A 26026-nucleotide genomic window follows, 5' to 3' on the forward strand; every position below is an offset into this window, starting at 1 on the left:
ATGAGACAGACTTGTTATGAGGGAAGTCATGAACTCCCAAATAAATTAATTCATAGAATATATTTGATTAAACCCAAAAAAAAAGTATCATTGCAAACTTGCCAAATGCTAATCTTATATAATAAAATAGTGTTATGGCCTTGAATGAATCTCATGATTGGTTTTTATGTATTACCTCTTTAAACAAAGTTCAAAATCTTTGGCTAGTTAGTACTAAACACAAAGGAAGAGGCCCTTATGGCATCTCATTCTTTCAACAGAAAACAAGTTACCATACCAAACTACAATGATCATTAAATAATTTTGCATCTAACCTTAGTTTTCCTATGCTGAAATTTTTAGACTCAAGTCCTCAATATTCCTCATTCATTCCACAAGGCAAACATTGGAACTTGATTAACCAAACCCAAATTTCCAAGACGGTTGTTGTCCGTGCGGCCACCATTGTCATCGTTTCTATCATCGTCGTCATATTTTGGCCCTGATAGGGTGAAGTACCCATGTCCATAATCTGCTCCACTCACACCAAACTCATTGGGTAGTCCCACAGAACACTTGGGGCTTTGAGGGTTCAACACATTCTTGTTGCTTGGTGAAACCTGTTTTGATGATTCAGAGACATTGTTCGCGTTTTCACTCTCATTGACTACTTGCTCATCACTGTTGGAAGTCCACACCGCATTTGAAAATTTGTCGATGTGTTCGCAATCGGTTATAGCCAAAGGAGTTGGCTGCGAAGGTGTCGACGAACCACATGGATTGAAGTCCTCGGTGACAGCAGCCGCAGCAGGAGCTGTGTCTTTAGGGGACCGTTTTGCAAGGTTGCCAGCAATGAGCGTTGAGCTTGAGCAAATTCTCTTCACATCATACCTACTAATGTCAAAGTTTGTCACAGCACTTGTTCCTCTGAACTTGATTGCTGCTATATCATATGCTTCAGCAGCTTCTTCTTGTGTACCTGTAAAATAATAGTACAAATCATTGTTAACAATTCTCTCATTTAACCTGTGTATCGTGTATCACATGTCATGTATCGGATTCACAATAATGTAAAAAATGACGAACCACATAGAAATGATAGAATCACACCGAAATTGGTACGGCGTACCATACTATAATGCAAATATCTATTTTATTATATATCCCTATCATACATTAGTACATGTGTGAATACTCAACATAAAAATGGAAAAAATGAACCCTAAGGTAAGGGATGAGAAACTTACTGAATGTACCAAGATACAAGTCCTTGTTTCCGGCAACCCTTCCTATCCGAGCCTGCCACCTTCCATGTTGATGGTGTCTGAAATAATACGTGAGACAGTTTGCCAATAATTGGCTACATTAATTAAAGAGTAAATACTCATTCTAACCCCTCACGTTTTCCGACCTTAATTGAAAGCTGAAATTGAACTAAATAATTCTTAGACAACTTTACTAACATTTTAAATTATGAAGCAAATCACTTTTCTAGCCATACCTTGTCACTCCTCTATAGACAGAAGCCCCTCTTGAAAATCCACTACTCTTCCTGCAAAAGGGAAACAAAAAGCACATAAGAGTAGGGGGAAAAGGAAAAGCTAAAAAATAAGAGAAATTACTAAGATCACATGAAAAGAAAAAATTAATGGTACCTTCTTAAATTGGCTACAAATTCTTGTCTAGTCATATTCTTCATCTCTTCAAGTTCCTTCTCATAAGTGCTTAACTGAGAATTTAAGAAGCAGTAGATATGTAGAGTTATCAAAGGTACCACGTAATGGTTCAAGCTAAATAGATTAAATACAGAAGATATTTTTTACTTTACTATATAGAACTTAATTTACTACTAACGTATTGTCTCAGATCCTGTCTCATACGTTGTGTCACACCAATAAAAACAAATCATGTCAATTAAAAAATATAAAACTTCATTATTTTTTATTTTTCTTTAATTATCATTAGTGCCGAACAACGTATGATACAGGATCTGAGACAATATTCTTTCTTTTCCTTCCTTTTTGTATTATTCCAAGTTTAAGACTCAAGGAAACCTTACAGGGAAATTTATGTGAGTTGTTGCACCCCAATACTTGAGTGCAGCCAAGTCATAAGCCCTTGCTGCTTTTTCTTCCTTGTCATAACCACCTAACAATAATATATGAATATTATTTGCCAAAAGGAATCACTTACGAGTGTAACACCGATGCAATGTCAATATAAAGAAGATTTATACACAATTAATATATTATCTATTATTTATTTATATTAATTAACAATCAATGATAAATGATGTGGTCACAATATAAGAAACTCTTATTCTATTGTGCATACATTTTTTTCTTCTAAAAAACCAAGCACAACTTCCAAAGCTTTATATTAGAGTAGCTTATCTAACTAGTAATTGTTGCTATGGTAAACAGTGAGATACATAAAAATGGTAAAGAAGTAAGGAGAAACAGGCCAATGCATGTGAGAGAATCACTTACCAAGGTAAACTGTGTAAGATTTGAAAGAAGCCAACCATGAATGGAGAAAGAATCCAAACAGTGCATGAAACAAACAGTTAATATAATCTCTCAAATCAAGATAGGAAATGAGAAAAATAAATAAATAATTAAATAATTAAATGGTTAAAAGGAATTGTTTGGTTTCTTGAAAATGCTCCTAAATAAGCCAAAAAGAAAAGCCAAAAAGAACTAAAAATAAATAAATAAATGTTCTTTTTTCTTACCTTGTCTTCCTTTCCTTGTTTGCCCTTCCTTCCTGCAGCTATTGTCCCACAAATGGGCCTCATATCTACCAGTCCATCTATGCCTAATGAAAACCAATACCCCAAAAATTAGAAGAACAAAATTCATCGGAAAAAACAATCTAATACACGAAGCTTCCACTTAATATTGATATGAAGAGATAGAGAATAAGTCTATGCAGTCTTCTTTCGAGAGTCGGGTGAGGTAATTAGGCTGAAGGGTTTGAGGAATGAAATGATAAGTTAAATATTTGAGTCTAAGCCACTAGAAATACTAACATTTACATATCAAAACAAACCTATGCAGTCTTTCCCATAGAAACTGGGAGACAATTTCCAAGATTTGAACACGTGATCCCATTGGATCGAGACTACCCTCTTCTCGATAATACGATAAACACAACAAAAGTATCTAATAAGTAATAGAGTCAATTTCATTAGTCTTACCTTGTAACACCACGGTATTGAGAAGTTCTCTGCCCAAAAGTATCAATAGATTTGCGAGGCACAGGTTCCCTACCTTGAATTTTCAGTATGGAACGTTTTCTACTATCATCATCCACTTGCAAAGGTGAAATTGCACCAACACTATTTTGCACAATGGGACTCATAGTCAAATTCAGTGATTGAAAGTTACACCCATTTGCCTCAGCTGAAGAAGCTTTTGCTGCATCAGAAAAATGAGTTTGTGCCAACCAAGACTTATACATGCCATTACTATGGATTAAGCCATGTGGGTTATCATTATATGCATGGAAATTTTGGATCATAGAAGATTGGTTTGTTAGATTATTTTCCTCAGCAATATTGACATTATTAATCTTGGAAATGTTGTTGTTATTTTGGTTTTGGTTATGATGTGTTGTAATATCTTGTTGGCAAAAGACTTTGGTTTCAGCAAGAGATGATGAGTTTGAATAGCATCCTAAGAAGTCTTCAAGTTTTGGACCTTCTTCACTTGAATTTCCTCCATTATCATATCTCCATTCTACAAACAATAATACCCAAAACCCAAGAATAATCACTAAAAGTGGTTATTTTATATAAAGATTACGAAGTTTATAAAGAAAAGACACACAAGAAATAATTTTTAATAACATGCAATAACAAATACTCAATCAAACTAATGAAATATTCAAAGGTGGTGGTTATGATGCAACTTTTCAAAACAAGTAGGGAAAATAGTTCTTATGTCATAAACAGATATCTGCTATCTCACACACCATATGAAGCAAAAACAACAACAATAATAATGAACAACATTTAATATTTTTAATCGATACGACTAATTTTCATTGATTCGAAACAATATATGAGACATGGTACGAGACAACGGATCTTTGTTACTTATTAACATGCAGTAGTACCTTCATGTGGAGCTGAGTGTCTGAAAGAATCAGCAACACAAAGAGAACCATCAGATTGCAAAGGCATAACAGACAAGTGATGAGGATAGGGTTCTCTTCCTTCTCCATGGTCTTGGTTTTCTCTCCCAAAATCTTCATCAATCCTCAAGTGTGGAGTGAGAGAAAACCCCAACCAATTGTTCATTTTATCAAACACAAACTCACACTTCCTTTTCTCAACAAAAAAACAATCCTCACAAGGCCACAAACACTTTTTACACTTACACCAAATATCTTTGTGTTTGTGTGTTTATCTATGAAAGTTTTGAACCTTGGAGTTTGAGCTCAAACTTCAAAGATGGTAATGGTTGGAAACTTGGGTTGATGGGGTTGAGAAAATTTTCCATTTTTTTTTGTCTTTACTTTTTTTCTTTTGAGGGTATCATAGTCATGATCATATGAACATGTTTAATGGGTTTTTTTCTTTCTGTTTTGTTTTAGGTGATGCAAGTGAAGGGTGAGAATTTTAGACAAACTTCTCTATCTTATATTCTCAGTTATGTCTATGTTTTCTAATGAAAGTGTTGGGTTCTGTGCCACCCTCTTTCATTTCTTTCTCACATTTCTGCATAGGTGGCCAAAGCATGTAACAGTGTAGGAAAAATATAAAAATATAATACTATTATTTTAATTAACAATAAATTTTAATATTTAGAGTCAAAGTTGTAAAAAATGGGGAATTTAATGCCTAAGACTTCTACTTAATATATTTTGCGAGAGGTAGATATATATAATTTTACTTTCCAAATGAATAATCTGTTTCTATGATTTCATGATTAATAAGTAACAATTTTACGATTATATCAAACTCATTCTTTTTAAAATGGTGGACTAATATACGAGAATCGATGCTACCACTTAATGAGATGAGAGTAAGATAGATACTCATAGCATTATCCACATAAACAATGGAGACTATTTGTAGCTTAACCCCTTACCTCATATTGCACACAAAATCTATAGGAAAGAAAGTAAGTATTGACTCTTATTAATGTGACATACTAGATGCCAAAATCTCCATGGCTATGATCTAGTAAAGGCTGCTACAAAGCTGCAATTTTTGTGTTGTAAAAATCAACTAATAATCTTGATTGGATGGTACTGAGATTTAATCAACGGTTAAAATTTAAAGATTCCATGAGATCTTACGGATCAGGAGATTTTGCTCAAGTTGAACCCAATCTGAGGGTAAATGATTATTCAGCCTCCATGGAGATAAATGACATCATACTATATCTTAACTTTTTTTATATTACTAATCGTATCTCATCACACTATAACAATGAATTAATCACTTTTAGAATATGACTCTGCTGTTTCTAACAAGTGTCATTTATAAGAATTAAAGTTTTAACGTTTTAATCTTTTAATAATTTAGTATAACTTTTATACTACTAGATCAATATTTTATTGGCATTATGCACCCCTTATTTGTATCAGCTGATTCAATCAGAATATTCTTATCCGTAATATATACCTATTAGGCTATGTAACAAAGTTGGTTAAATCTGATTGATTTTCAGTTATATTATATAGGTTGGTTTTCTTAAATAAAACGAACTAGTGAATGATTGTACTAATATATTATTATCTTCACTAGTATGATGATTATTACTATATTCATAAAAACATTACTTTAAAAAATTATATTTAATTTTTTTTGAATAGTTCTATCTCATTTTAGTATGCATGGTACATAACCCCTCAAACTCAGTCTAATGAGCATGCAAGCTTAAAGTTGTGTCTACATTTGTAATTTTGGTAAGGTCTATTAGTCAAACTTAATAACATAAAAGTAAATAATAGTATAAAATAATTTTATTCTAGAAATAGATAATGAATGTTAAACCTAGATACTTTCATGTACAAGTTAATAACCTACATATGCACTATAGATGTATAGGTTAACAAATTTATATGTAAAAACTTTCAACAAAACATGCGTTTATGTATGTTTGAAAGTAGGAACTGCAATAGGTATAAGTAAAATTATCTATTTAATGAAAGAAATTTCAAAGTAAAAAAAAAATTATGATATTTACTAGAACTACTATAATTATTCCACGGTTGGACCGGACTGATCAGATCGAACCGGTCATTACTTCTGATCGGTGCAAGTGGTTCAATGCGTAGTGTGAATGGAGAAGCTGTAAAGCAAATGCAAGTTGTAGTCTATCATGTACATTTCAGTAATTTAATCAGAGCTTATAGACACAGAAAGAAAAGAAACTACATAGTGAGGGTGTTCTTGTAATTTCTCATTGTAAAACCTTGAAAACTCTGCATCATAAGTAATATGTGGAAGGAAACTAATGTCTCTTTATGATGTTCCTGCTGCAGCATTCAATCTTCATGCAATCTTCAGTTTCTGTTTCAACTTTCAAATTTGTCAATTAGTCTCATAAGTGAATTACAGAGGAAGACTTGTATAGAGTCTAACAACCAATAAAATCTCATAACATATTAAAGCATTAGTTTAAGTTAAAATTTAGTCATAAATAATAACATAAAAAAACATAAATATATGTCTCATTGTTCTCATTACTTAATATAGTTGAGACATTAGTGAGTTACTTTAATACGGTTGAATTGAATTAAACTTGTGCTGTATTTTAAATTATATTCTGCAATTACAATGGTAGTTATAATATTTTGATTTTACGAGTTTTTGCAATAATATCCTAATATAGTCGTATTGATTGTATTTTCGGTAACTTTCTGAAAATGACTCCACAATTTTATAGCTGGTGTGGTGAGTGACTTATTAGTTTCATTCAAGTTATTATGAAGAAAAAAGGAACAAGGGATAGTGAAAAAAGTTACTTGTTTGCACTTTGAATGATTATTAGTTTGTAACATTAATTTAGCTGGGTTAATCTGATATGAGGTTGTGTTGAAAGTAAATATGAGAATGAATACATGTATTTTACTAAGTTGAGATTGCTATATGTACAATATTTATGTGTTAACAACATTGATATAAAATCCAACCCATGATTCATATAAGGTTTAACCGATTAACATGCTCAGTCAAACATAATGACATCATAATTATCATAAAGTAATGTTTCTTTTGATGCTTTTTACTTGAATGAAACGAAATATTATAGTAGTATATATCAACTATTTTTATTTTATTTTATTAGATTATTCACAGTTTAATCCAATAGGACTAAATTTTTTAACAATCCAAAAGAGTTCAACCCTGTTTGATCAAGATTGCAAACCACAATTGTTTACAAGCTCAATCAGCAGTCAAGTGTTCAGGTTCAATGCTCATATCATTTATTAATAATTGTGATAAACATATATTAAATTCTCCAATAATTTAACACGTTCAAATGCCACAAACAATCTCTTTATTTGCAAGGGTAAGAAGACGTACATCCACGTAGCTAACAGACACTACTAGGTGAGAGCTACTAAGCCGCCTTTTCTAGGGGTTTAGGATTAAAAACATTTTTTTTGAGAAAGTCATGCCCCATATCTATGACAAGTTTCTTTAATAGATATCAAACTAGAGGCAGGATGATTTGTGCTTGCAAATGGAACACCTCTGAAGTAGTAATGAACAGAATCACAGATTTCAAGCTACAAAAGTCTTAGCACTCATAAGAAAAGTAATTGGTTGACAATTTACATCTACATGATAATGAATATACAGAATGAACAAAGTTATCAGATTAGCAATTCAATAAGCAGTACAGTCTCTAACCAATAATGACCCAACAACATAGATCATGACTTGTATGAGACCCAAATGTTGTTCTTGTTCCATTTCCATCTTTGTCAGAATGTAAGTTTAAATGAAATTGTGTATTCACAATAAGGAGCATTTTTATAATCACCAACCTTTGTTCAAAGTTAGCCCCATGCCATGGAACAAGCATAGTTGACCACCAGTTTGCCATCAAAACCGAAATTCTGGAAATCAAAATGGCCACAGGAAAAAAGAAACAACTTAATGGCACAATAAGACCAACTTATAATGTTGATTTCACTACCAAACTACTGCAGAATAGACACTTCAAAAGCAATGTTACAAAATAGATACAACAGTTTACGGAGAATAAACAAGAGTGTAATATCTATGCATTGTCAGTGTAAAGATTTATACGCACTCAATATATCATTCACCATTCATTTGTATTACTTTTTTTGAAGAGTCAATGATGACTAAATATGAATGGTGGATGATGCAGTGACAGTTATAAAACTCTTACACTATTAGTGCATACATTTTTTCCTCAATAAACGATGGCCTAGCAAAAGCACGATATTCGCCGTTAAAGAAAGAAATGGTAGGCAATCTTAATTTTAAGCAGACATGTATGTTTATATAGACACATCCATGACAAGAAAAAGAATATTAATCATAGAAATACTTTATGAATGCTAGTATGCTACACAAGCAATTTGATATCCTTTCTTTTTCTCTTTTCTTGTAAGGCAAATGCCGTCATAAGGAAAACTCATCTTGACATGAACAATGATATGTGATTCTAACACCACTTTGCATCTCTATCCATCAAGTAGATTAAAGAATAATCTGAAATAAATACAGAAAATGAAAAGAAAGGGAAATGGAAACCAGATTTCTTATCCAAAGTTTTCCAGTGATCCTTACTTCCACTGCCCTTTTTGAAGTTGAAATGTAACTTAAGAAGCTGAAAATGCCTTTTATATCTATTCGAGAAAACAAAAAGATGGCCACAAAAAGGCCAAACCATGTTCTAACAAATGCTGTAAGTTGAGAAATTCGATCACTTATTTTGACTTTAGTTCCACTACAACTTCCATAACCCGTCAAGCATAAACCTAAAATATTTCCTCCATCATGTTTTACAACCAAGAAAAAACGAATGTAATCATTAAGGTGAAATATTAGTAACTGCGGCACCAGAATCACGAATATATGCATCATCTATACTCAGTGACTGTACAAAGGTATAAAAATTAAAGGAATAAAGGATACAGTAATTTCTTACATTATACAAATCAATGACCAATTCATCAGGGTTTGGTGAAAATGCACTATTGACATATACAAACTGCAAAACCAGGACATAAAATTTAAGCATGCAGGATAGTTAGTGAACCAGATGAGGATAAAATACATGGTGATTGTTTTACCAATGTTTCCCTGTGGAGCTGCCGGCGAAGAAAGTCTATCACTTTGGCAAATTTATCCGATCCTGCTATCTGCCACATCAAATATTATAAATAGAATTCTTTTACACTTTAAGATGAATGAATACATATGAGCTTAGAATTAGAATCAATAAAATTATTCAAGAATTCATCCAAATGATAATGTTCATGCACCACAAAAACCTGCATTTTCCTTATGTGCAAAATTTGCATGTTCATGCTAGCATCAAGCAAAGAAGATGCATACAGAAAATGTCTGCACCTTTCTTTCCCTATGATACAGCAGTATAAAGGGAAAGCGGAAGACCTAAGAAAACTGTAGGAGAAACCACGTACAAAGATCTTTCTCAAACTATTTTGACTGAAATTTTGGTTTTTGATAGAGCCCAATGGCATTATTGGTCCATGTAAGCCAAAATCCCATCTAGTGGGATAAGGCTTGGTTTATGTTGATAATAAATTGGCAAAGTTAACTAACTCAACAAAGAATTTGATTGTCATATCGCAATATCGAACTCCATATCTAGTGAAAGGGTATAATAATAGAGCAATGGCTAGCTAGTTTTTAAGAAAGCCCCCTTCTCATATCGATCCTAACACAGGCAGCGCAGGGACCAACAACAGAACATAAATGCAAAGTAACATAAGAAAAAAAAGGAATAATCACATAAAACAATATAAAAACAGTGCCTTCTATAGATATTTCAAATGCTTAATTAATTTAAGCATGATTCAGAAGCTCAACACCTATCTGTTTATCGGTGACATTCAAAAGCAGAATCATGGAACAATGAATTATTTTGTACATTTCAAAGTAATTGATATCTAGCATTTTCCTAGCCATGATAAACGAGCACTTCAACCATATAAAGTAAGGCATGATTGCTTTTGTTATCAAAGAAACCAATTCAAACAGACCCGAGTATAAACCCAGAAAACCTAAAACTCTGAGAACAAACGCCCATTTAGGACAACGAATTAATAACAATATGAACAGTCGGCATTCACTTCACTGATCTTTTTAATTCTCATTTGAAGACCTCAAAAACCATTGACAGTGTACAAAGCTAAAAGAACCACAAATTGTGAGATCCCTGAAAGGTCTTGAACCAAATTGCAATGCCATTGAGTCACTAGTTTAAGCTGAAATAAAATAATATCTATCCCAGTTATCAGTTTAAGTTTCTCACGGTTTATCCTTTCACATTTACTTATACAGAACATGTCACTTCTTTCTTGACAAATTGAAAATCAGACTCTTCCAATTGTAGGTCTAATCTTCAACGTAAGGTAAAAAAAGGCAGCCCAATGCACGAGTCTCCAAACTGCTAGGATCCGAGGTAAGTACAGTAGATGTACACAGATTTCCAGGATTTGAACGCATAACCCCCAGGTCAAAAGTCAAGCAACCTTAATATTGCAACAAGACTCGCCCCCTCTAATCTTCAACCTAAGGTGTAAAGATTAAATGTTTTTTAACCAATTGTGAATTATTTTCCCAATTACTTTATACTTAATTAAATTTCCAATCATAATTTATCAAAGACAACATCATGCTTCATTTAAATTAAAAAATATAAAATTGAAATAATACCTTGAATTTAGATTGCTTGAGAATTGGAGCATCACCGGTGGCTCTGAGATGAACAACAACTGAAAGAGAAAACTGATTCAGAATTTGATTAATTCGTAAATAAAAGAAAAAGTGATTCAGAAATTGATTAATTTGTAAATAAAAGAAAAAGTGATTGAGTGAGTCACCTTTACGAACAGAACTCGGTGACTCAGTAGCCATTGTTCTTTTCACTCTTCAATCCTCTTTCTTCTTCTCTTCTCGTTGCTGAAGCTCGCTACCTTTTATTTTATTTTATTTATTTTTTAAATTTTAAGAAGCGTGATATTTAAATCAACGATTGAACGATGGAGATGAAGAGCAAACATAAGCTTTTTTAATTATTAATTAATGGAATTTATCAATTTTACTTCTTAGTAGATAAGCACTTTCTTAAGAGGAAAAAAAAAATTATGCACTACAATTTTTTTATATTATGATTATCCATCATTAAAATTAAATCATGTACTTTTAAATACGAGTAATACACTAACAATGTGTTGGTATAGAGGTATAAGAACTTACTATATCTCAGTCAAAAGTTTGATTCCTAAGAACGATACTTGTTGGGAAGGACAATCACGAACTCCAAAAATGATTAATTCCTTACCCAAAAAAAATGATTAATTCCTTACCCAAAAAAAATGATATGATATCTTTGATAATACCAAAAAATAAGTAATGCAAATGAATATTATATAATATATTAGATAATATAAACAAGGTGCATATATCCCATGGCCTGATAAATTATATTTATATCTTTACAAGTTAAGATTTATTCACATATATATTATTTAATGAGAAAAAGATTATACATTGATAGTGTATGTGTTTTATACACTGTCATTGTATCATAATTATTGATTTTATATTATTGTTGACTTTTCAAAAAATGGAATCTCAATAAATAGTGAATGATAAAGTATATGTGTATAAATCTTCACATTATAAGTGTATCAATTTTACTCTTATTTAATTGATCCAATTATAGATGAAGTGAGATTTCTTCAATATACTATAATACTTTGAAATATTCAATATGTTACTCACAATTGTGAGTTATTATCCTTTGAATATTGGATATACTAGAACTTAGTTCTTTGTCTACCTATATTGCTCTACATAACATGAGACTTTATTACACTAATCATGCTTCTAATACCTAACAAGCTCTCTTCTTCAATTTTAAGCATATACACTCATTTAATTGATTACTTACTTAATCAATGGGAAGAGATATGTCAAAAAATTCCTTATTTTTGTAAGAAGAGATGTTAAGTGCAAGTTCAGTTACTACAAACCAATTTATTAGGAGAGAAGGGAAATGAAAGATACACCTTTACACACCACATTGTGAGTTGAGAGCAATTCTAGTAAGATGTTATACTATCATCTTAGTGAGATACTTGAGAGATATCACCATAAGATGTAACATAGATGTTTATATCATAAGATTGTACACACCCAATTTTGACCGGGGTAAAAATTTCAAAAAAACAAAAAAGGGGGAAAATTTTGAATTTCAAACATTGTGGCAACTGAGCTTTTTCCCTAGCCCAACCAGAAACCCTAATCCCCAGCCCCTATATAATGCCTAACTTAGCAACTCACAGGGGATCATAAAAAGAAGAAGGAGGCAACCCTAATTTTTGAAAGAGAAAGAGGCACACCTAGAAAGAAAAAAAACATAGAGAAAAAGGAGAAACTAAAGCAAATGTATCATCTTCTTCATTATTCTTCATTCTTCATTCTCCATAAGCTATAAAGAGGTACTTCTCTTCTTATTTGTTTTATTCTCTTTTTGTTATTGTAATGTGTAAATACTTGTGTTTGGAAACTAATTTCATTGTTGAACATCTCGCATTACCATTAACCCTAACCCCAAATTGATTTTAACCATAAACCCCCAAATTGATTTTACCCTAAATCCCTAATTTAATTTCACCCTAAACCCCAAAATATTTTCACCCTAAAAATTCCCAAATTGATTTGAAATCTCCAACCCTAAACCCCAAATTGATTTTACCCTACATCCCCAAATTGATTTTGAAAACCCAATCTCAATTTAATTTTAATTTAACCCTAAATCCTCAAATTATCTTCAAACCTAACCCATTAATCCCCAATTGGTTTTGTTCTTTTGATTATTATATATTTTTCTGTTTTATTACTTACATATATCTTTTAATTTTTTTTTACTAATTAACATTATGTTTTGTTATTTATTTAGATGATTATTATTTGTGTATTTAATAAATGATATACATGTATTTAAAAAAAATTATTAGTTTTTTAAAGCAATGTGAGGTAACCCACTATAGACCTAGTGTCTTATCTCATTACCTTATGTTGTAAAATTCATTTCAATTAATTTTTAAAAGTGATATGCGGTAACCTACTATAGACCTAGTATCTTGTTGCGTTACCTTATGTTGTAAATTCATTTCGATTAATTTTTTTAAAGCGACATGAGGTAACCCACTATAGACCTAGTGTCTTGTCGCGTTACCTTATGTTGTAAATTCATTTCGATTAAATTTTTTAAAGCGATATAACGTAACCCACTATAGACCTAGTGTCTTGTCGCGTTACCTTATGTTGTAAATTCATTTCGATTAAATTTTTTAAAGCGATATAAGGTAACCCACTATAGACATAGTGTCTTGTCGTGTTACCTTATGTTGTAAATTCATTTCGATTAAATTTTTTAAAGCGATATAAGGTAACCCACTATAGACATAGTGTCTTGTCGTGTTACCTTATGTTGTAAATTCATTTCAAATAATTTTTAAGAGCGATGTGAGGTAACCCACTATAGACCTAGTGTCTTGTCGCGTTACCTTGTGTAGTAAATTTATTTCAAATAATTTTTAAGAGCGATGTGAGGTAACCCACTATAGACCTAGTGTCTTGTCGCGTTACCTTGTGTAGTAAATTTATTTCAAATAATTTTTAAGAGCGATGTGAGGTAACCCACTATAGACCTAGTGTCTTGTCGCGTTACCTTATGTTGTAAATTCATTTCAAATAATTTTTTTCAAAGCGATATGAGGTAACCCACTGTAGACCTAGTGTCTTGTCGCGTTATCTTATGTTGTAAATTCATTTCAATTATTATTTTCAAAGCGATAAGAGGTAACCCACTGTAGACCTAGTGTCTTGTCGCGTTATCTTATGTTGTAAAATTCATTTCAATTAATTAAAAAAAACGATGAGGTAACCCATTATAGACCCAGTGTCTTGTCGCGTTATATTATGTTGTGAACACATTTTTAATAATTTTTCAAAGCAACGTGAGGTAGCCCACTATAGGCCTAGTGCCTTGTTGCGCTACTTCGTGTTGTGAACTTCAAAATAAAAAATATATATCACTAATAAAACTTATTTTAGAAAGAACTACGTACCCTTGATTTCTCTATTGCAGCTAGAGATACGTAAGAGAGTTATTTCTCTGTCAGGCACAAAAAAATAAAAACACATTTTTCTCTCTTTATTTTGTTTAATAAGGTGAGGGTAAAATTAATGTTTGGAATAAATATTCACATAATTGATCTGGGTACCGTTTTTATAATGGGCGGTATGAGATGCCTAATACCTTCCTCATCCGTAACCGACTCCCGAACTCAATTTCTATTTTTGAGTGAATCAACCATATTTTGAAAAATTGGTTTTTCATGTTTTCCCTCTAAAAAACATCTATGGCGACTCCATTGTATTTAATTGCATATTTCTTTTTACACCCGCGAAAAACCGGTAGTGACAACGATATATTTTTACTTTAGTGAGATAGTAGAGAAAAAAAATTTCATAGTGATTATATTTTCTTGACTACATTCCGTGATTTTCACTTCTCAAGTTAGGAAAGTTTTTTCATTTCAAGAGATATTCTCCTCAGATGTTACATAGATATGGTTATTGTAGCGATATACTAAATAGATAGTATTATACTAAAAATATATTTTTCTCATAGTAGATAGTAGAGAAATATTGCAATTCTACTTTTTGTAGTGAATATCTTTTATGGTCTACTTTTCGTGATTTTTTACTTATCAAGTTGAGAAGATTTTTTTCATTTTAAAAAATCTCTGATGTTATTCTTCTTCTTCTTCTACCATTGCTCTATTTTATTTTCTCAAATATACTTTTCTTCACAAATCGATCGTCTTAGAAAGTCCTCATTCTTCATCCACGAGTGAACATTGACATGGTTAACCGAACAATGGTATAATAACTCACATGTGAAACTAGGGAGCATGGTCTATGTGATTCTAGATGAAATTGATCATCGATGTCATCTCCGATGAAGGAGATATGCTCATAAAAAAAAATTATTTGATGTAGACAATAGACATATATGAGTTAGATTTTGACAAACTATGACTAGACATAGCAATAGGACAAATCTTGATGAGTTGTGCCAATAGAGCATGAAGTGAATTTAAGTCATAGTAGAAGAGATAATGAATCAAACATACCAATGAATCTTTCAAAAGAGGGAAGCTCAAGACCAAATCATAAATCTTGGATGGGATTTGAAGCAACTAGTAGTCGATAGATTCAAATGGTATCCTTGCGTTGAAAGTCTACTTAACAAGGTAGTCATGCAACATGTTCGTATGATGTTAACTCAAACTAACGACGATACAAGTCAATACTCATGAGGAAGAGCTACCCAACTATATTTGTCACAGAGCTATGTTAATTTGACAGATGCTCTGATATATGGACTAAGGCAATTCCAATTAAGAAGCTCACTAACATATAGCAGAGGAGCAAGGTTGATTATATCCAACACGATTGGTGACACTCCTTAATTGAGTAAGGAAGATGTAGATATTTTTACTTTCCTTCCTAAATTAATGGGAAGAGATATAAGTCTAAAATTCCTCATTATAATAAGAAGAGATATAAACACGAGTTATTTGGAGAGCAAACCCAACTTTGAGCCCAGGTCTAGTTAATTGGAGACTAAGCCAATTAAGTGACTTGATTGTTATGTTCACAATGGTGAGTTATTATAAAAAATCTCTTAAACTATTCATCTACCCATTACACCATTTATTCTTGAAAACCTTTGGGTTTCCCCTTCCTAAATCAGATTCATTGTACTTAAAAGACCCCTCTAGTTAGAAAACTCTTGGCATCACTCTTCTCTCTTCTTCATTCTGATTTTCTCAAGAACTCCAAGGTAAGTTCTTATTTCTTCGTTCTTAATCTCTTAGAAATTTAACCATTAGTTGTTTACGAAATTTTAGTATGATGTTTATATGCATGTTACGAATGTTTTCAACCGTAGAATTTTTCTAATAATCTTCCTAACTCTTGTTTTACTCAAGAACTCGAAAAATGGATTTTCGTGAATTTAGAAATCGTTGTTTTCAAACCATGAAATATTGTTGTTCATTGGGTTGTTTTGGTTTTTGTGTTTAGTTTTGAGACATTCGAAGTCGGACAACCTACACATTCACGTAAAGGAGATCAATCGTGCTACAACCTAAGGTGAGGGAGAATACATCGTGACATAGTGGTGTCTGAATATGACACACAGATCTCCTAACTACCTCAAAAGTTGGGAGCTATATTTGTTTTTATTTAGAAACCCGTACTTAAGTACGAATGATTTCTTAAGCTGTATGACCTAGGATAGATTAAAATATCAAATATTGTGGTAGTTATCCATGAAGGAACACCACTCGAGAAACTAAAACACGTAGGGATCGAAAACAACAAAAATTTTCGATCTGGTGGCCCAAAAGAGCGAGGAAGTAGTTCAGGCTGTTCGACTCCCTCGCCTGGGCGAGGAAGAAACAGTAGCCCTGGTCCCCAATTGTCTCCTAGGCGAGCCAGCCTCGCTTGAGCGAGTGATTCTCGCCTAGGCGAGACCCAGAAGGTGATTTTGACATGTTTTTGGTGGATTTTTCGCTTAAGTGACAGTCCCGTCGCTTGAGCGAGAGCCATTCCTGGAATTGAGTATGTTTTGATGAAATTATCGCTTGAGCGAGAGAAATGCAATGTTTTTGATTGCCTTTGATTGGTTGATGGCTTAGACAATAACCCTGGCTAGGGTGAGAATTATATTTAATAATTGGGAGAGATCGTGGCTCGAACGAAGAGCCCGATGCCCAAACCAACAAACTTATACTATTAATTTTGTTCTTGTGTCTTATGTGGTCAAGGATTTCGACGATGATGTCGTGAGCAAGGCGATGCCTAAAAAGGATTACGTGATACCACGCAGCGAGGTCTTCTAACCGTAAGAGGCTTGGCCATGTGGTCGTCTAGGGTAATTCAGCAATGGTTCACAGTGGTAGGAATGTTATTCCTCTATTATGTGATAACGTAAGATCGGCTCCCACAAGAAGCATTCCTTTGGGAGATGTCTTAGGATGGGCCGATCGTTTTAAAAGAATGATTAAAAGATTTAATTGCCTAACCTCAGTTAGTGTGGATACTCATTATGAATAATGAATTAGTGGAGAGAATTTACGGGAGACGAATGAGCCCTGCGATGTTGAGAGGGACGGCGATGGTGGTAATTCGTTAGCAAAGTCTTATGGGAGAGTCTAGGTGAGACGAGTCCCTTGTATTCTTAGACGATCTCTGACAACCCCTCTTTACAATCAGGATCAATGAAAGGGATGCCTAGAAAGTGTTTGATACGACACCGTCCTGAAATGGACAGTTCTTCAGAACAGATCGATCATATATTCTTGCGAGGAATAATTTTTTGGTGCATTTAATCAGCTTGTTATGAGACTTATACTCTCGGTTATTTCTGAATAGTATACTGGGAGGATATTGGTGTAAGGATGGATAAAATAAGCATAACATTCATATATTGAGATCGTGATATTGATCCAAGTTATAATATCATTCATCATTGTGCATTATATTTGTGAGTTATATATTGTGTATATTATGCGTGCCTGTCTGGATGTGATGTTCCATGTAATTTCACGCTGTCAATGAATAATATTCATTTGATGTCTTACTCCCTTTTCTTTTCGTTTTGCTTGTCTTCAGTTTGCATTCTCGTTCAGGTGGACCATACCGCGAGGATTCAGAGCTATTGATTCTCGATGTCCTAAGAGGGGACATGAAGCAGTGATGAACACCGATACACCTACACAGACCCTTGTGCCTTAGAGCTGAAGATGGTTTATGATGGCTCTACAATGCGCTTCCCTTCATATCATACGAACTTGGAGGCTTCTTTCACTTTACCTGCTCGGAGATTTGCACCTGTTGCACCATCCATTCAGTCTGTGATTCCTCACGGACCCACTGTTGTGGGACCATCTACTAGGAGACGGAGTTGGGGCAACGTTCTCAATTCCCCACCAAGAAGGATAGTTGCTTGACGAACGATGCCTGATCTTCAAGCAAATGCGGGAGTGGGAAGTAAGTCGTAGGGTGGGTCCAATGACCTGAAAGAGGATATGGAGGCTGAAGAGGAGGAGCTAGAAGCGGAAGAGGACTATGTGGAGTTAGTCTGTATAGTGGACTCCATTGAGGTGGTGGACCTCCCCCCCGAATCTAAGACGGAGGAGGACCCCAACGAGTGTGCTAGTACACCCGCTAACACCGGAGCTAGTCACTAGTAGTCATTGCCATTTCTAGTTACCCTTGAGGCATGTATCTGAGTAGGGTACTTTTGATGCTTTGAATAAATAAGTCTATTGTGTACATTTCCAGCTTGGTAAGATTTTATCTCCGCCTTAACTTTTGTATAAACATTTCCGTATTTCAATAAAGAATTATTCCACGATATATTAAGTGGCTTGTAGTTACCATTAGGTAACGATTGTTGTGTTTTCCGAAATTTAGGTTACTTAATATGATGTTGAAATTTATAAGTGTAAATGAAGAAGTTTTACATTACAAAAAAAACAATTTACCCATTTTTAGGCAATATTGTTGCAGCAATTTTCGGGGTGTTACAACATGGTATCAGAGCGGTTCTTTTCTATTTGGCCTTGGGCATGATCTCACATGATTTCTTGTGTGACTTAGTGTGCTTAGTGTTTTCTTGAATTATTTGGTTGAGAATACAACCAATACATAATTTCAGTAGGAAAAGTATCTCATACACGTCTAATGTTCACAAATTTAAGATGGCTGGACGTGGAGCTGCTAACCTGGACTTCATGGCTACAGTGACTGCAGCGATTCAGAATGTGAATGCAAATTTGTCTCAGATGAATCAACAACAACCCCAACCCAACCATGGACTGGCTCAGTATAGCGGCTTGGATGAATTCTATCGTCGTCAACCCCCAAAGTTTGAAGGAGGTTTTGTACCAGATGTTGCAAATGATTGGATCCATGAGTTAGAAAGGATCTTTTGGACACTTATATGCACTGAGGAGCAGAAGGTCACCTATGCGACCTATATACTGACTAAGAAAGCTGAGAATGGGTGGGAATTTGTCAGACGTCAGATGGAGCATGAACAACAAGTTCTCAACTAGACAACCTTTAAGGATGTATTTCTGTAGAAGTACTTTCCTGTGGATATGAGGACCCATAAAGAGATGGAGTTCATGCGTCTACAACAAGGAAGCATGACAGTTGGGGAGTTTGCTTCCAAATTTGAAGATTTGGTGAGGTATGCCTCACACTACAATCAAGTGGGAAACGAAAGGTCCAAATATGTCAAGTTTGAGGACAGACTCCGATAGGACCAGAAGGTGATGTTTTTAAATCACTAGATACCAAATTTTGCAACTCTAGTTAACCAGTGTCGACTTTATGAGGAAAGCGTGAAGGCAAGGAGCATTGCGTTGAAAAATGTCGAACCACTCGGAAATTCCTATGGTCCCAAAAGGAATTTTGGGCAAGGACATGGAAGGGGAAAACCCTTCAACCACAACCAGAAACCCTATGCTTCATCAGAAGGGAATCAACAGAGAAATTTCAAACCTTACAACAACATAGACTTTCGACAAGGAAACAACAATAACAACAACTACGATAACAACAATAACAGCAACAAAATGAGTTTACCGGTTGGGAACTCTAACAACAACACACCACCCTGGTGTTCGAAGTGCGAAGGGAAGCACTTCAGTGTCAACTGCCCCATATGCTATCACTGCAATCAGCCTGGACACATCAAGTCGATGTGCCCTAAACTGAAAAGGGAAGAAGTGAATATTGTGCAAGCGGCAAGACTTAAGGCCAAAGGAAGGGTGTTCACCATGAGCGGAGCTGAGATTGAGGGCAATGAGGACCTCATACAAGGTACGTGTCATATTAATGAGATTTCCTTATCAGTGTTGTTTGATTCGAGTACGACCCATTCTTTCATATCTAATGATGTTGTCAACCGATTAGCATTGCCTATAGTCTCCCTATCCTATGACCTAATTGTATCCACGCCCACTAATGAACCCATCATAATGTCAACTATATCCTCTAAATGTCCTATAACTTTATATGAACAAACCTTTGCAGTAGACCTGATATGTCTATCGTTATCCCAATTAGATATCATCTTAGGGTTGGACTGGTTGTCTAACAACCATGTTCATCTAAACCGCTTTAACAAAACATTAATCTTTAGCGATCCTAAGAACCTTATTGAATCTTGTTATGAAACCAAAAGCACCACTGCCATTCAAATGAAGAAACTCTTAAAGGATGAGACTCAAGTATTTATGTTGCTGGCATCAAATGGAGAAGAAAGGTGGAGAAGAGATTCAGAACCTACTCGTGGTTAGGGATTTCTCCGAAGTTTTCTCGGATGATATTCCTGGTTTACCCCCGGTACGGGAGATAGAGTTTGCTATCGATCTGATTAGTAGAAATGGACTGATCTCTATAGCTCCGTACAGGATGGCACCATTCGAGTTAACGAAGTTGAAGAAGCAATTGGAAGACTTGCTATAGAAATAGTTTGTCAAACCTAGTATTTCACCATGGGTTGCTCCGATGTTATTTGTGAAGAAGAAGGATGGCAATATGCGGTTGTGTACTGACTACCGACAGTTGAACAATGTCACCATCAAGAATAAGTACCCATTGCCAAGAATTGACGACTTGATGGATCAATTAAGAGGAGCTACCGTGTTTTCAAAGATCGATCTTCGGTCAGGATACCACCAAATATGCGTGAAGTCAGAGGATATTCCGAAGACTGCCTTTCAGACGCGTTATGGCCATTACGAATATCTCGTGATGCCATTTGGTGTGACCAATGCTCCTGTAGTGTTCATGGATTACATGAATCAGATTTTTCATCCAAACCTTGACACATTTGTGGTCGTATTTATCGATGATATCCTCATTTACTCGAAGGATCAGGAGGAACATGCGAAACATCTGAGGATAGTGTTGCAAATTTTGAAAGACAACCAACTTTATGCCAAGCTGGCAAAGTGCGAATTTTGGTTAGAATCGGTGAATTTTCTTGGGCATGTGATATTAAGCGAAGGATTGTTGTAGACCCTACTAAAGTAGGAACGACGATGGAATGGAATTCTCTGAAATCCATAATGTAGATCAGAAGCTTCCTCAGTTTAGTGGGATACTATCGGAAGTTTATGGAAGGATTTTCGAAGTTAGCGTTGCCACTGACTACGTTAATGAGGAAAGACAAGGCTTTTGTCTGGACGACGAAGTGTGAAGAAAATTTTCAAGAATTGAAGAAAAGACTGACTACAACACCTGTGTTGATTCTACCAGACCCGAAAGGAAACTACAATGTGTACTGTGACGCGTCTAAACAAGGCCTAGGTTGTGTGTTGATGCAACAACAAAAGGCGGTAGCTTATGCTTCAAGACAACTAAATACACATGAGCAGAATTATTCGACACACGACTTAGAATTGGCTGCGATCGTATTTGCTCTCAAGATTTGGAGACATCACCTCTATGGAGTAAGATTTGAAGTCTTCAGTGATCATAAAAGCTTGAAGTATCTGTTCAACCAAAAGGAGTTGAACATGAGGTAGAGACGATGGATTGAATTCCTTAAGGACTATGACTTTGATCTCCAATACCATCCTGGGAAAGCTAATGTGGTGGTTGATGCCTTGAACAGAAAGTCCCTACATATGTCAACCATGATGGTCATGGAGATGGAATTGATTGAGGATTTCAGGAATTTAAGCCTCGCGGTACAAGTAAAACCTAAGATTTTGATGTTAGGTATGCTTATAGTAACAAATGACTTTCTGGAACAACTGAAAGGTTTGCAAAGTTCCGATCCAAAACTGCAAGAAAAGATAATCTTGTTCACTGATGGAAGAGCCCCAGAAATTCAAGAAGGAACCGATGGAGTGTTGCTGACCCTAATTTGAAAATGTCAATCTTGGATGAAGCCCATTAGAGCCAACTAAGTATTCATCCTGGAGCTACCAAAATGTATCAAGACTTGAATAAGATGTTCTGGTGGTCCAGTATGAAGAGAGAAGTAGTAGAGTATGTCTCACGCTGCTTAACATGTCAGAAGGCAAAGATCGAGCACAGACGACCTGGAGGAGAACACCAACCTTTGGATATTCCCGTTTGAAAATGGGATAGCACTGCAATGGATTTTGTGAGCGGATTTCCTTGGACTCAAAAGGATTATAATGTAGTTTGGGTGATAGTGGATCGTTTGATGAAGACAACTCACTTTCTACCCATCAATATTAAATACTTCTTGGAAAGGCTAGCGGAGTTATACATCAAGAAGATTATCCAATTAAATGGTATTCCTACACATATCATCTTAGATAGAGACCCATGTATCACTTCGATGTTATGGAATAGTTTGAAAACAGCCTTGGGTACTAAATTGAGTATGAGTTCACCTTACCACCCGCATATGGGTGGCCAATCTGAATGGACTATGCAATCTTTGGAAGACTTGTTGAGAGCATGTGTGTTGGAACACTCTGGAAGTTGGGCGGACTATCTACATCTAATAGAGTTCACCTACAATAGCAGCTTTCATTCGAGTATCGACATGGCGCCGTATGAAGATCTTTACGATAGGAAGTGTAGAACACCATTGTGTTGGTTTGAAGCAATGGATGATCTGATACTAGGACCCCATGTGGTTCAGCAGACGACGAAAAATATAAGCATGATAAGGGAGAAAATGAAGGGAGCTCAGAGTAGGCAGAAGAGCTACTATGACAACAGGAGGAACCCTCTCAATTTTGGGGAAGGAGATCATATCTTTATGAGGGTGGTTCCGGCAACTAGCATTGGCAGAGTGCTTAAAGCTTGTAAGTTTACCCCTAAATTCATAGGACCATACCAAATCCTTAGAAAACTCGAACCAGTAGCTTACCAAATAGCCTTGCCACATTTATTATTGAACCTACATAACGTCTTCCATGTATCCAAACTCAGAAAATACATTAGTGACCCATCACATATCATCGAACCCGATTCAATCCAACTAAGCGATAATCTCACTTTTGAAACTATGCCCTTGAGGATCGTTTAGAGGGTGATTTTGACTAGTTTTTGGTGGATTTTTCGCTTGAGCGATAGTCCCCTCGCTTAAGTGAGAGCCATGCAGGGAATTGAGTCTCTTTTGATGAAATTACCGCTTGAGCAACAGTCTCTCTCTTGAGCGAGAGACATGCAATGTTTTTGATTGGTTGATTGCTTAGACAATAACCCTAGCTTGGGTGAGAAGTATATTTAATAATTGGGAGAGATCGTGGCTCGAACGAAGAGCCTGATGTCCAAACCAACAAACTTATACTATTACTTTTGTTTTTGCACCTTATGCGGGCAAGGATTCCAACGATGATGTTGTGAGCAAGGCGATGCCTAAAAATGATTACATGATACCACGCAGCGATGTCGTCTGACCGTAAGAGGATTGGCCATGTGGCCGTTCAGGGTAATTCAACAATGGTTTATAGTGGTAGGGATGTTATTCCTCTATTACGTGATAACGTAGGATTGGGTCCTACAAGAAGCATTCCTTTGGGAGATGTCTTAGGATGGGCCGATCGTTTTACAAGAATGATTAAAAGATTTAATCAGTTAACCTTGGTTAGTGTGCATACTCATTATGAATAATGAAGTAGTGGAGAGGAAATTTATGGAAGACGAACGAGCCCCACAATGTTGAGAGGGACGGCGATGACAGTTATTCGTCAGCAAAGTCTTGAGGGAGAGTCTAGGTGAGACAAGTTCGTTGTATTCATGGATGAAGTATACTGTTGGATCGGAAAGTTCTCACAGCGCAAACTAGATGATCTCTGACAACCCCTCTTTGCAATCAGGATCAATGAGAGGGATGCCCAGAAAGTGTTTGATACGACACCGTCCTGAAATGGACAGTTCTTCAGAACAGATCGATCATATATCCTTGCGAGGCATAATTTTTTTGGTGCGTTCAAATTGGCTTGTTATGGTACATGTACTCTTGGTTGTTTCTGAATAGTATATTGTGAGGATATTGGTGTATGGATGGATAAAACAAGCATAACATACATACATTGAGATCATGGATATTGATCCTCATGATCCGAGTTATAACATCACTCATCATTGTGCATTATATATGTGAGCTATATGTTGTGTATATTATGTGTGCCTATTTGGATGTGATATTCCGTGTAATTTCATGCCGTCAATGAATAATATTCATTAGATGTCTTACTCCCTTTTCTTTTCTTTCTGCTTGTCTTCGGTTCGTGTTCTCGTTCAGATGGACCATACCGCGAGGATTCGGAGCTACCGATTCTCGATGTCCTAGGAGGGGACATGGAGCAGTGATGGACACCGATACACCTACAAGGCCTTTGTGCCTTAGAGCTGGAGATGGTTTGTGATGGCTTTACTATGTGCTTCCCTTCACATCATACGAACTTGGAGGCTTCTTTCACTTTACCTGCTTGGAGATTTGCACCTATTGCACAATCCATTCAGTTTGTGATTCTTCACGGACCCACTGATGCGGGACCATCTACTAGGAGATGAAGTTGGGACGACGTGCTCAATTCCCCACCAGGGAGGAGAGCGACTCGACATACGATGCCCGATCTTCAGGAAAATGCGGGAGCGAGAAGTAAGTCACATGGTGCGTCCAATGACCTGAAAGAGGAGATGGAGGCTGGAGAGGAGGAGGTCGATGCCGAAGAGGACTATGTGGAGTTAGTGTGTATAGAGGACTCCATTGAGGTGGTGGACCACTCCTCCGATTCTGAGACGGAGGAGGACCCCAGCGAGTGTCCTAGTACACTCGCTAACACCAGAGCTAGTCACTTGTAGTCATTTCCATTTCTAGTTGCCCTTGAGGCGGGTATCTAAGTAAGGTATTTTGATGCTTTGAATAAATCATTCTATTGTGTATATTTCCAGCTTGGATAAGATTTTATTTCCGCCTTGCCTTTTGTATAAACATTTCCGTATTTCAATAAAGAATTATTCCACGATATATTAAGTGGCTTGTAGTTACGATTAGGTAACGATTGTTATCTTTTCCGCAATTTAGGTTACTTAATGTGATGTCCTGAAAAAGAGTCAAATGTAAATGAAGAAGTTTTACAATACAAAAAAAATTTAGCTATTTTTAGGCAATATTGTCGGAGCAATTTTCGGAGCGTTATACTCACCAACCAAGTTGTATAGTTGTGTTTATTTTTTTAATTTTGATAAATTAGCAATGCCATTAGAGTATTTGTTATAATATAGTTTTATATACTCGTAGGTTTATATATTGATGCATAATCTATTGGAGTATTTCATCTATTTTTTCTATCTTCCTTAATAATTAAGTAATCTAATACATTTCATATTTATTTACTCAAATATAGAAATGCAAATATTATTAAAAACCAAAAAATATTACAATATTACATTTTCTTAATTTATTAAATCCCAAAATTCTAATGACGTCTACCTGATGATGTACCGTATGTAGGTGACTTTCTCCTTCTTGAGGGTTGAACTCTCAACTATTGTTCATTCTGTTACGAAATTCTCCATCTACCATATTGCTAATTGCGGCTCCTCCTCATCCTCTTCATCTTCGTCATTAACATCCTCAACCACAACCTTATCATCAGTATGTTACTATAGTATTTATATTTTCTTTTATAGGAATACTAAGATTTACCATTTTCTTATTTATACTTTTATATAATATTTTATTCTTTTACATATATA

At 35.1% G+C, this 26026-nt stretch overlaps 2 protein-coding genes across 4 annotated transcripts in view; both read right to left on the reverse strand.

Moving 5' to 3' along the window:
- Positions 215-4282, reverse strand: LOC109355972 (AP2-like ethylene-responsive transcription factor AIL1). The gene is made up of 9 exons (XM_019599276.1): positions 4099-4282; positions 3179-3719; positions 2714-2796; positions 2469-2477; positions 2039-2127; positions 1635-1708; positions 1481-1531; positions 1227-1303; positions 215-958 (listed from the first exon to the last, which is right to left on the reverse strand). Exons 1-9 carry the CDS (start codon positions 4280-4282, stop codon positions 363-365), a joined length of 1704 nt encoding a protein of 567 aa, XP_019454821.1. The 3' UTR covers positions 215-362.
- Positions 7725-26026, reverse strand: part of LOC109355809 (ubiquitin-like protein ATG12) — a 31377-nt gene continuing 13075 nt past the window's right edge. The window contains exons 1-6 of one of the 3 annotated variants that reach the window (XM_019599034.1): positions 11050-11175; positions 10883-10941; positions 9271-9339; positions 9126-9188; positions 7974-8061; positions 7798-7921 (exon numbers count right to left, since the gene is read on the reverse strand). In XM_019599034.1, the coding sequence (XP_019454579.1) occupies positions 8002-8061; positions 9126-9188; positions 9271-9339; positions 10883-10941; positions 11050-11083 (285 nt within the window). In that variant the 5' untranslated portion in view covers positions 11084-11175 and the 3' untranslated portion in view covers positions 7798-7921; positions 7974-8001. Of the gene's footprint in view, positions 8062-9125; positions 9189-9270; positions 9340-10882; positions 10942-11049; positions 11176-26026 lie in introns of those variants that run through there. The other 2 variants (XM_019599033.1, XM_019599035.1) reach the window with 2 other exon arrangements.

The sequence above is a fragment of the Lupinus angustifolius genome, chromosome LG09, assembly GCF_001865875.1.
Source record: "Lupinus angustifolius cultivar Tanjil chromosome LG09, LupAngTanjil_v1.0, whole genome shotgun sequence".
Taxonomy (NCBI): Eukaryota; Viridiplantae; Streptophyta; class Magnoliopsida; order Fabales; family Fabaceae; genus Lupinus; species Lupinus angustifolius.

Coding starts and splice junctions, on each gene's coding strand:
- LOC109355972 (XM_019599276.1), bottom strand. CDS start 4,282: ATGAACAATTGGTTGGGGTTTTCTCTCACTCCACACTTGAGGATTGAT. Junction 1,709..2,038: donor CAACTCACATAAATTTCCCT/GTAAGGTTTCCT, acceptor TTAAATTCTCAG/TTAAGCACTTATGAGAAGGA. Junction 959..1,226: donor CTTGTATCTTGGTACATTCA/GTAAGTTTCTCA, acceptor ATTATTTTACAG/GTACACAAGAAGAAGCTGCT.